This window comes from Hyperoodon ampullatus, assembly GCF_949752795.1.
Source record: "Hyperoodon ampullatus genome assembly, chromosome: 1".
In the NCBI taxonomy this organism is placed as follows: Eukaryota; Metazoa; Chordata; class Mammalia; order Artiodactyla; family Ziphiidae; genus Hyperoodon; species Hyperoodon ampullatus.
This window is the reverse complement of record NC_136914.1, coordinates 88489829-88502441: the sequence shown is the minus strand read 5'-3', so window position 1 is coordinate 88502441 and position 12613 is coordinate 88489829. Positions and strand designations below refer to the sequence as shown.

The 12613-nt window shown below is 30.7% G+C and overlaps 1 protein-coding gene across 2 annotated transcripts in view; it reads left to right on the top strand.

Annotated features, from left to right (window-relative positions):
* The window catches only part of GABRG1 (gamma-aminobutyric acid type A receptor subunit gamma1), a gene marked incomplete at both ends in the record, with an annotated part of 69504 nt that overhangs the window by 50607 nt on the left and 6284 nt on the right, over nucleotides 1–12613 (top strand). Inside the window, 5 exons of one of the 2 annotated variants that reach the window (XM_079713381.1) lie at nucleotides 1704–1924; nucleotides 2770–2852; nucleotides 6076–6213; nucleotides 6340–6492; nucleotides 10323–10534. In XM_079713381.1, coding sequence (XP_079569507.1) covers nucleotides 1704–1924; nucleotides 2770–2852; nucleotides 6076–6213; nucleotides 6340–6492; nucleotides 10323–10534 — 807 coding nt within the window. The remainder of the gene's footprint in view (nucleotides 1–1703; nucleotides 1925–2769; nucleotides 2853–6075; nucleotides 6214–6339; nucleotides 6493–10322; nucleotides 10535–12613) is intronic. The other variant, XM_079713382.1, reaches the window with a different exon arrangement.

Sequence of the window (12613 nt, the reverse complement as noted above, 5' to 3'; positions counted from 1 at the left end):
ATAATGTCTATGCCTGTGTTGGATTTTAAATAACTATTAATATGTATGTGGCTTTCCCAAATTGCAATAGTGTTCATACGAAATAGATAAAATAAGGGTATTTAAAGGTATAAATTTATAAGGAGTATTAACTAATCCATAGAAATCTAATGTACAGTATAATGAATATAGACAATAATATCGTACTATAATTAGATACTGTGATAAATATCACTATAATGGTAATCATATAACAATATATAAATGTACTAAAGTAACCTTAAACTTACACAAAGTTACATGTCAAATTTATTCAATTAAAAAAACCCATCAAAATAGATAAAAGGAGGTTTTCCACTCACATTACTCTTTGTATTCTAGTCAAGTAAATTGTAATTATAAATATCCTGCCAGGAAATTAGGATTTGATCCAACTTCTCTATTGACAAGTTGGTTCCTAATCTGTTTACTTATTATTCTCTCTACCATTGAAAATTTTTTTTCATTCATTAGTCAAGCTCCCAATTATAATTCCATTTATTATAAATATTTCTCTCCAGGTAAATTGGACAAGAGCTAGTATTACACCAAGAGTGAGTAACCAATCTCTCCTAACTCAAGTGACTCATCTAAAACTTCATATCTTTCAATTTACTCTCTTCCTCCTCTTTTAATATCAAAGTTACACACACATACATATAATCACTTTCTTTTCTTAGTAGCATCGAATATGCATTCTTATTCATTAATTTTATCAAATAGATTTTAATGCTTATAATATGGTAGATATTCTGTCAGGATATAAAGGTAGATTATACCTAATCACCTACTCCTAAGAATTCTCTCATAACCATGCAATTTCCTACTTACAGTCACTTGCTGATTATGGGCAGAGCCTTTTCTCTAATTATGGCACTCATCAGGCCTCACTGTGACCACCATTATATGTGCTTGTTAAGTATGTGGATTTGGGATTCAACCTACAGTGTCTCAGTTTTCATATCATCTGCTCTTTGATGTGGGGAGAATTATTTTACGTCTGTATTAATAAATGTTCCTTAAAAATAAAGATTATAGTAGTAATTATTCACAGGGCTGTAGTAAGGATTTAATGACATGATACTTGCAAAACTCAACAGAATACTTGGCTTATTATAAGTGCTTAATAAGGTGTGTGTGTGTGTGTGTGTGTGTGTGTCTGAGTGTGTCTGTGTATGTGTGTGTGTGAGTATGATTGCTTTAAAATATTTGAAAACAGTGGATCTAAATAATTAAAATTAATTTTTTGAACAAAGGACAAGAAAAGGGCTTTTAGGTAATTTGGCGAGTGTTTGCATTTTGATTTTGTAGCTTGTGACTTTTTGTGTGACTTAAGCATTCGTAAATATCACAAAATTTAATATAATTGTTAACATGAAAATGATTGGCCTTTATGTTTAGTAACTATATCCTACCTATTATAAAATCTTGAATACAATTTACAAAAAAATATGTAAAGCCACACTGGACAGCAGTAATTATGAGAAATCTTGGATGTTAGTTCACATGACTCATGTAAACAATGAAAAAAAAAAGGTTAAGATAATGGCATACTTTTTTTCTACAAAAAAAGACTGAGTTTAAGTGCTATTTACTTACAGAAACTATAAAAATTCAACCTGAAGAAAATGTCTAAAATAGTGGCTTTACTATTATAAGTCATTACTCTTCTTTTTATCATTTAGGAATACACAATAGATATAATTTTTGCCCAAACCTGGTTTGATAGTCGTCTAAAATTCAATAGCACCATGAAAGTGCTTATGCTTAACAGTAATATGGTTGGAAAAATTTGGATTCCTGACACTTTCTTCAGAAACTCAAGAAAATCTGATGCTCATTGGATAACAACTCCTAATCGTCTTCTTCGAATTTGGAATGATGGACGAGTTCTATATACTCTAAGGTATTACTGTTTAAGAAAACTTGTAGTTGCTCTAATTTATTTTCCATACTAATATTTGATCAACTCATAAATTTCCATTTTTCAAACTTGGCAAAGTGAGAAATATGAAGCTTCTTTTATACACTAAACTCTAAAATGTTGAACTATTGTGGAAACACTTGTTTAAGCTCAGAGTTACTAGTATGTGAAAAGGACTGAAAGCAAAGAGGAAAAACTTGATTTCTACTCTTTGAAGCAGAAGAGATTGTGGTACAAACATTATGTTTTTTTTAATCTATAAGGCAAGTGATTGACAGAGGTTTTTCTCTAGGAGTTCATCCTGCTATAACATTTTAAAATACTCTGATTTTCAGTGGTGTAGTAAAACATCCCTAACATAGGATTAAATGAGGGTCGATGTGTAAGATTCAAGTTTATTTAATTCATTGTCTTGAACATATCGACTCATTAAGAATCATCCCATTAATGGAAAGATGTTTATGGTCAAAAGAAAAGAATTCACCATACTTAACCAGGTACACTCTGTTAATCTGCATGTGTGTGCACGTATATGTGTTTGTTGAGATCCTGAAGTATGAATTTTTAACTTTAAACACAGAGATCATACTTGGGCTAATTATGAGGTATCTTAGTTGCCTGGAAAGAAAAATGTCAGAATTTTCTTATTCATTTATGAATGTTATTATATTACTACTTAAGACTTTGAGACTTCAGAATTATTATTATTTTCTAGTGTATCACAGTCCATTATTGTAGGCCAAAATCACGTTTAAAAATTAGACAAAAGATTTTTAATGCCTGAAATTATTTTTCATTATTTAATATTTATTTTTCCATCTAAATAGATTGACAATTAATGCAGAATGTTACCTTCAGCTTCATAACTTTCCTATGGATGAACATTCATGTCCATTGGAATTTTCAAGTTGTAAGTGATAAAATACTTGATTTTTCATAGAATTTTATAGCCTCTGATCCTGTTTATTTAAAAATGTAAAATAAAATGAGATAAACTACAACTTATACAATTTTCAGAAGTGTGGACTATGTTTAACGGTCTTAGATAAAATTACAAATGACATATTTGTTCCTGGCTTTAAGTTAAAAAGTGGCAATAAATCCATAGTAAATATATATATTTTACCATTCTTTACAAATCTTAGTTATATCCATGTCCTCTTCTTATTTTGATTAAATAAGGGACTACTGAAGATAGTTTTGTATTCAGATGTTTTTACACTGCCATGAATAAAAAGTTGATTCAAATTTTATTCATCTTCCTAGAGGCCAGATTTAACTTTATTACATTGTACTTTAAAATATATTTAATTGATCTGGTGAAAAACATTTATTATATGAATAGCAAATATTTGAGAAAACTTTAATGAGTTGGAAAAACCAAGGTATAAATAAATTTATTTTATTCAAAAGAATGAATGAAACACAGAGAAATGATTAGAGAGAAATAATTTAGATACAAACACTTAGTATCTTGTTGCAAAGAACTAGTTATAATCTTTCTATACCAATATCAGTTTTATTTTATATTTACTAACATATTTATCCTCACATTTATCTTTATAAAAATGTTTTTCTACATAATATATAATTGAGCAAGTCTTGAAAACCCATAAAATGACTTTAAAAATATTGCTTATGTCTATGAATTGTATAATGCTTTTTCCCTTTTTAAAATTCAATTTTTTTCAGATATCACATTCTAGAATTTATTCACAGTAGATTACAAGTATTTATAAGTATTATCCTGCTTCTTCACTTAAAAAATTCCCATATATCTCTTGCTGTCATTTATTAAGGATTCTGTTGACTTTCTTAATAATTTTAATCTCACTGAAATATCCTTCTTACTTCATAGTCTCATCTCTCACTTCTCTGATTTTCTAACATTGACTTCTCAATGAATAAAACAGCCAAATAACAGCAAAGACTTGATTAAAAGGAACATTCAAGGACTAGTTGATACACAAATATTTAAAGATGTAGCAATTACTGTATTCTCCTCTAGATATCACGCCTGAATTCTTGGTGTGATGTCTCTTTAGCTTTGATTGTCATTACTGGGAATAACCTATCCCTGTTAGTGCAATTGGGTGTTACTGACATAAATATAATAATCATAGCTATCTTTTTTCAGGCACTATATAGGGGTCCAGTAGAGGATAGAGCCTTCTCCATCTAATATTTCACAACAAATGTATTTGGAAGATTTCATTATGGCTCCCATTTTACAAGTCAACATCATGAGATTTAGAGTGGTTAAGTAGCTCCCTGTTTCTATTTGTGTCCACATTCCTATATATTATGATTATACTCTATTACTTCTACAATTCCAATGAAAAAGAATGGGAAATATGGAAAAACAAGATGCTAGACCTTTAGAACAAGAGAGAGAAGATGGAGAAAAGAAAGGAAACACATCCTTATACAGGCCAACAAAGATGAGAGCAATTTCATTGCATGGCTGATTAAGGGATCCTGGTGGGAAATGATACTCTGTTTTGGAACTTTTTAAAGTTGATAGTGAATTTCATTCCAGTAATACAGTAGATTAACCTTTGTGTCTAAAACAATTTAAAATATTTTATTATTAAAATCGTCTCAAAAACCTTTAAGTGATCACTAGGAAAGAATTTTCAGCCACAAAAATTCACATTAAAAGTTGAAATCAGAAAGGTAAGAAGGTTTGTAGCCTGAGGCCATTTGCCAAAAAAAGATAAAATTGAGCTTCGATTTTGACGGCCTTGTGGATTGGAAACGTAGTAAAACACGATCGCTACATACATCTGGGTTACAAAAGGCTGGACACTTAAGAGTAACAAGAAGGAGCGCCCCCTCCCCGTACACACACACATGCACATACAAACACTAAGGTCTAAAAGGAAAGTTGTCTCTTCAATCAGCATACCAGGGTGAATTAACTCCTTGAGAGGATTTAACCACAAGCCCAGCCCCACATGGATTTTCCCAAATTTCCTTTGCTTGATCCAAAAAACCCTTGTGGATTTCCAGGAAGTGTAGCAGAAACAAAATCATATCCTTTTTAAAAGAATTCACTTCCATTCTAGACAGCTGCAGAGAAGGCAAAGGCATTTTTAACATAAATAACAAAAGTCTAGTATCCAGAATATACATAAGAATTCAGATAAAAGAAAGATAAAAAGGAAAACCCAATAAAATAATGGGCAATTGACAAGCAGTTATCCAAAGAAGAAACCGAAGAATCTAATAAACACATGAAAATGTTTCTAGGTTTTATTCATAATCAGGAAAAAAGTGAAATAAAGTACACTCTACAGTGAAAATAAAGAAGACTGTCCACATAAACTTTAATGAGAATATGGATCCACATGTATTTTCATACTCTGGTTGGTGAGAGATGAGTATAGTATACTCTCTATGGAAAAAAGATTGACGCTGTTTCATAAAGTGGGAAGTATATGTAATCCACGACCCAGCTACTCCATACCTAGGTATATATACCAGAGAAACTTTTGCATATGCATGTTTTGTGACACATGTACAATAGAATAACTAACAGCAGTGTTAGTAATAGCCAACAGAAAAGATTACAAGTGTGGACACAGTAAAATGGATAAATAAATTTTAGCACATCCTTACAATAGAACAAATTTACTACTACTACATAAAACAGCATGGATGACTATTACAAATATGATATTAAAAGAAGTAAGATATAAAGTAATGCATCCAGTATGTTAACAATCAAGCAGAGTTCAAAAAGAAACTAGACTAAGCTATATATTTCAGAATCGCCTATCAAAAAATCTATAACCAAAAAAACAAGGGGACGATTATCACAGAAATCAGGTTAGTGATTACCTGTGGTCGGGAGGGGAAATACTATATTGGAGTGGACACATGGTTTTTCCCAAGGCTAGCAAGATTTTATTTCTTGATTTAAATGGAGTCAACATGGATTATCACTATTTAATCGTTATGATTATTCCTTAAACTATACTCATAAATTTTAAACAGTATTTTTTCTATATTTAACATATAATAAAAATGAGAAAGAATTTCAAAAGAATTTGTCTTTGGATGTTGGTATTGCAACAGTAAGAGATTTGGATCTGCTAATGTATATATTTTTAATTTTAATTTTTACCTAGATGGATACTCTAAAAATGAAATTGAGTATAAGTGGAAAAAGCCTTCTGTAGAAGTGGCTGATCCTAAATACTGGAGATTATATCAATTTGCATTTGTAGGGTTACGGAACACAACTGAAATCTCTCACACAATCTCTGGTAAGAAGGAAATACAAATCAGTGATTAATGCTAGTATCAGTGGCATTTGTATTTAAATCTATGGTTTGGAATCCTATACTTATATGTATTTTATAGCCAAAATAAAACATAATTTTTTCTTCCAGGGGACTATATTATCATGACAATTTTTTTTGACCTGAGCAGACGAATGGGATATTTTACTATTCAGACCTACATTCCATGTATTCTGACAGTTGTACTTTCTTGGGTGTCTTTTTGGATCAATAAAGATGCAGTACCTGCAAGAACATCACTGGGTATGACATGTAATATATGCTATAGTGGCATATGACTTTTAGCAATATTTTAATGTGATAAAAGTTTACAGTTTAATATGTTAGAAATATTCCTCTAACTGCAGTCTGACAAAAATGGACAAATACTCTAGTGCAATATGATGTTGAAATGAATATATGAAACAAGTAGAAAATAGAATTGTAAAGAGCTTGAAATCTCAGAAAATTTTTAATATAGGTCAAGGGAAGAATAAAAACTAAGTAAGAATTAATGCATGAAAATCATACATAATCCCTGAATCTTAAATGTGATCAATATTTTCAATCACTTTTTATCAAGATTTTATTTTTTAGCCAAATCACTAATAGCCAGTATTTATTGACTGGTGTGTGTTTAGAAAGCTTTGAAATCCCCTTCTCTTACAATGGTGCTAATAAACAGTCAATGATTACAAAGGGCAGGTGCTGAAAGGAATAAGAAGTTTCCAGGCTTCTGTGATCTATAAAATGTGTAATTAGTCTGTGAATATTTTTGAGAGTTGCCTGTACAATAACACTGATTAAAAGGGTAATTTGTAATTCATACTTGATAAAATAGACTTTTCATTTTTTCTTTAACAATGTGTTACAATAAAGTCATAAGAAAATGTGTCTAATTATTATACATTTGTTTAAAAGAAAATGATAACATAAATTTATGTATTGATATACAAAGATGAATTATTGATTAATTAATTCTCAACATCAGTATAAGATATGAATCTCACTACTGATAATTGTATCCTAAAAACATAAAGTTGGGACAGTTTCTAGTTTCAACAATAAAGAGGTTTTCATGTGGTTTCTATGGTAGCTGGTGGCTAACTCCACTTAGTAAATATAGTAAAATGCAAATTACATAAAAGCAGCAACATAAAACCTTAAGTACCTAGTTCTATACTTGGAAATTCAACTCCTTGGGAATCTAAATAGAGGTGTAGATATAACTAGGGGATAAAGTGCACTCATATCTGAGTTTTGTTTCCTACAATTATTTCAAATTATTTTATGTTCCAAGGTAATCAAATTACTTCAGTTTTTTTGTATATTTCTCTGAGTATAACAAATATTATATTTTGTTCTTAAATATTATTCTTATATTTTTTCCCAAAGAAAATTTGGATGGATTATTTCTACCATTAGGGTTATATGAAGCCAAAAGCCTATGCCATAGTGTCATAAAAGAGAATAGCCAATAGTGGAATTGTGTTTTTACATGAATTCATATTTTTAATATTACCATATCAACTATAAAGATAAGCCATAGCCAGATCTAACTTAAAGAATATCTCTTACAACTGTGGACCCTATGTAGTTGGAGGATCAAGGATTTTTTTTTAAGTGTACATACATACATCCATACATACATCATTGAAGGACAATTTCCTGAGCTCCTTTATTCAAGATTGTATTTTAACAAACATTTATCAAATGCTTTATGTGAAATAGGCAGCATTCTAGGTGCTGCAGTGTTAACAGTGAAAAAATTGTGATGTGCTCATGTTCATGTTAAAACATATTTATGTTTCAGTGGGGTGTTTATGTTTTCAAAGGAAATCCACCATATTATTTTTAAGCTAAACTCTGTGATAATAATTACTAAATTAAAGAAATAAATGTGTAGAAGCTAAGTTGTGCTATAGTTTTCCTTAATTTATGCAATAGAAATGTAATAGTATTTTAGTAAAGTGAAATTTAATTCTGTCATTGATAATGAAATCAAAGAACACATTGGCCTTAAGATTTTTTTTCTACTTGGGATGGGACATTTTTATGGAAGCCAGGAGTACCTTGGGAAAGCTACCTTCGCCTAACTATGGGAATGTTATGATTTAATAAGTTATAAAAAAAATATTGCACAAATCAAGGAAGAGAGAAGACTGGTAGTCACTGAAATTATTTCGTACTTACCATATGAAAAGCCTTTAAATATAATTTTGGCTTTAAAAAAATTGAAGCAAAAACTGTCAGGAATAATGGGAGAAATACACAAATCTGCAATAATAATTGAACATATTAATACTCTTTCTCTTTCACTGATAGAATAACTACATGGAAAAATCAATTAAGATGTAGAAAATTTGAATGAAATTATCAAACTTAACCTGATTGATATTTATAAAACACTGCACCTAACTACAGTATACACAATATGTGCAAATGCATACAGAACATTAACCAAGATCTCAATAACATTCAAAAGACTAAAACTTTCCAGAGTATATTTTCTAACCAAAATGAAAGTAAATTAAAAATGAATAAAAATAACACAGCTTAATAATGGACTCATTTATTTGGAAAAATTTTAAATGACCTTTAGATAACTCTTGGGTTAAAGAAAAATCAAAAAGGAAATTAGAAAATATTTCAAACTTAATTTTAATAAGAATTTAACATATAAATATTTGTAAGATGCAGCTAAAGCATGCTTAGAGGGGAAATTTTAAATTCTAGTATTAGAAAGGAAGAAGGATTTTACATCTACTTTAAAAAATAAGTAAATACCTTTTATATAAATATATTACACAAAATTTATTACATTACTGTGCCCGTTTTTTGGATGAGAGGCACAGAGGAGTTAAGAAACTTCCCTGAGGTCACAGAGTTAAGAGTGGGAACATTAGAATTTGAACCTAATTTGCCTCCATGACTTCCAATTCATTATACGTGTATTATGTTTATTTTTTTCAATCCTAAGCGATAAAAATAAAAAGATGGGCATGTGAAAGGAATTATTATTAAGGCATGTTTCAGTGTAGACATGAGGGAAAGAGGTGGATGTTGCCTTTACCATACCAAAGAGGACTTTCTATTTTTTCAAACCAGATGTTGCCACTTTATAAATAATTGACCAAATTAAGATTCATTTGGCATTATATTTAGTACTTTTTGGAGAGAAAACAATCCCACTAATGGTGCCTTCTTTCATGAGGCAAAGAATGAGAATTAAGGCAGTTTAGATCAGAAGAGACATAACATGTGCAGCTGTGAGTTAGGGGGCCTAAAATTAGCAGTGGTAAGAACCACAAGAAGGCCATGGATAAAGAGAAACAGATACCCCCAAAGATCCATACACAGGGCTGGGGCCCAGGTGCGTATTCTAATTTTATATGTTGACTTCTTCAAAACATGAAGATTTACTCTGTCTTTTTAAAGTATTCCCTTGATATCATTTTGCCTGTATTCTTTACTGAGATGAAAAAAATAGGTCTAATTCAAGTAATAAAAAAAAAATTCTATAGTAGTTTGGATTACTTTTAACTGTGTGTGGCATGAAACTTCAAATCACTGTAGATTAAATTGGGTAGAGCTCTAAAATGGCTTCTGGTGCTCTGGCTATTGTATTCCAGCAAAATGCAATTAGGTAGAGGGAAAGAAGGGCATTTCCTATCTTTCTAATGACATCTTTTGGTAGTTGTTTACACCCTTGACTTAATTCTTCTTGGCTAGATTTCAGCCTGTGGCCACACATAGCTAAAAGAAGCTGGCAAATAAATTGTACTTTCAGGCAGGTGCAGACTAGCTAAAAATTGGATAGTCTATTATTATGGAGAAAGGGAATAATAGGTATGGGGAGTAAACTACCTGCAGTCTGGAGAATTTAGATGATTAGAACTCACAGGGACACAAAGCACACATTGAACACAATGTAGCTGTGGTTACCAGAATTTTTCTTTTTCTGTAAATCACAAGTAATTATATGCTTTTGTTTCCATTGTTTATTTCTGCTCACAATATTGCCAAATCAGTTGGAAGAATAAAAATGGTCTAAGTTATTTTTCATCATTTATTTTTCTTCCCTCTCTCCACAGGTATCACTACAGTTCTGACTATGACAACTCTGAGTACAATTGCCAGGAAGTCCTTACCTAAGGTTTCTTATGTGACTGCGATGGATCTCTTTGTTTCTGTTTGTTTCATTTTTGTTTTTGCAGCTTTGATGGAGTATGGTACCTTGCATTATTTTACCAGCAACAAAAAAGTTAAGCCTACTAGAAAAAGAAAGCTAAAAAATAAGGCTCCGGTATGTTAAAAAAAAAAAGTCTCTATTTTATAAACAACAATTTACTGTTAGAGATACTCTTTTGAGTACTCATGTTATACTTTCTTAGACTGATATGGTTGCTAGTGGTACCTTGACAAAAGATAAGATGAAACTGGAGTACCTAACATTGCCCACCAGCAAAAGTATTCTTATATTTTTCCCTAGAAAAGACTTTTGGATCACCTTTGTAAAGAGTGGTTACTATGCTGTGAAATTTTCTACAAGTAGTAAATTCTTTGTACCTAAAAATTATTTAAACTCTCTCTTTGAATCTATTTTTGTGATAGGATTTGGACTTCTTACACTGGTACCCCACTAAATTAACTTAATTTTTAGAGATAAAGATCTCTCTTTAATGTTAGTATTCAGCTGTGTTTGAAAGACATAGCTTTCTATGTCATAGAAAAGATATCTGTTTGGCTTTTGTATATTTGTACTCATTTGCTCCCCCTTCCTAAGCATATATCCACCTTAACTTACATCACATCAAGCTGATAAATTAGAATTAACTCTACTGATTCTAAAATACTTAAGTATTGGATGAGTAACTATAATTTCTTTTTATAATGGCAATTATAACAACCTTAAAGTAATATCTAACACTGAGTATTCCAGGAACTCCTTTATATGCATAATTTCATTTATGCTCATAGGCACCTTATAGATACAAGTTCAGTAATTTGCACAAGGACAAACTTAGGAAGTGAAGGATCCAAGACTCAAACCCAGGTCTTTTATGGTGACAGAGGTCAAGCTTGTAATCCTTCCTTTATGTTGCCTGTTTTCATAGGACTCAGAAAAGTAAACATCTTTTTCTCCAATATTAACAAAAAAGACTCTTCATTGCTAATTCCAATACATGTTTTTAAAGCAGATTTTTTTCCAAAATACCAACATACTTGAGAACTATATAAAACAGTTATGCATGAGTGGCAAGCTTGTAAACCTACCATAGCATGTACATAATGAGGCATGGGATTTTTCATGTTATGTCCTAAATTTCTAAGTTCTAGGATTCAATGCTTTTTCTCCCTTCCCCCATTTTTCATTAGTTTCCTTATAAAACTTTACCATACTTTTAAATTATATTTTACTTTTTATGTTATATTCCAAGGACCAAAGCCTTGTGTATTTGGTTCCAGGTTCCCACAATATCCCAAGGAAGGAGAGCACATTGTTGGTGGTACACATTTCAGAACTTGCATGGTAGAATTAACATGTGACTCTCTCAACTTGACATGATTTTAGCTTATCCATAGGATTTATTATGGCCTCTGAGTGGACAAAGCATCAGGGGGCAATTACTTCAGCTTTAAAATCCATTTGCTATTTTTTTAGGTAAAGAAAAACACAGGTTTTCTACTATCTTCCTTTAATCCAAACCAAACATCCTCTCTGGATTTTCCATTTCATCATTTACTCATCCACAGCTATGCTTGATTACTACCTTGACAATTTTATTTTTGGAAATTGTGAATGAAAATGTTTAGAATAGAAATAATTAACATTATAAGCCAGACAATGTACAATCTCACATGGATTCTAGAATTTCATTCTAAGAATATGTAATATAGGCACTAATATTATCTAAGGCTACTCAACCAATAAGTGGCTAATGTAGGACTACAGATAATCAGTTTGACTCCAGATCATGTGCTCTCAACCACATTACCAGATGTCTAATTTACTCAGGAAGCTGAAACATTGGAGTACGGGCTTTAAAGTTATGATGTTCATTTAATCATTCATTCATCAAATATTAAATAAGGACACCCATGTTCTAGACACTGTTCTAGAAGAGTTATTTAGGAAAAAAATGTCTGTATGTTGAGTATTTAAAACTTAGCACCAAACCCAAGAAGCAAAATATTAAAGATGAAAAATTAAGGAATAAAAAATAAATGAGAGCTTTGAAGCACTAAATTGCAAATATCAAAAGTTAAATTGATAGGTAATTGACTACCTATGTAAGAAAAATATTTTTAGAGCCGTCCAAAATAAAATTCTATAGTAGTTTCTTTCTGTTCAGTTATGTGCTTCGTGAGCTTTTACAATATA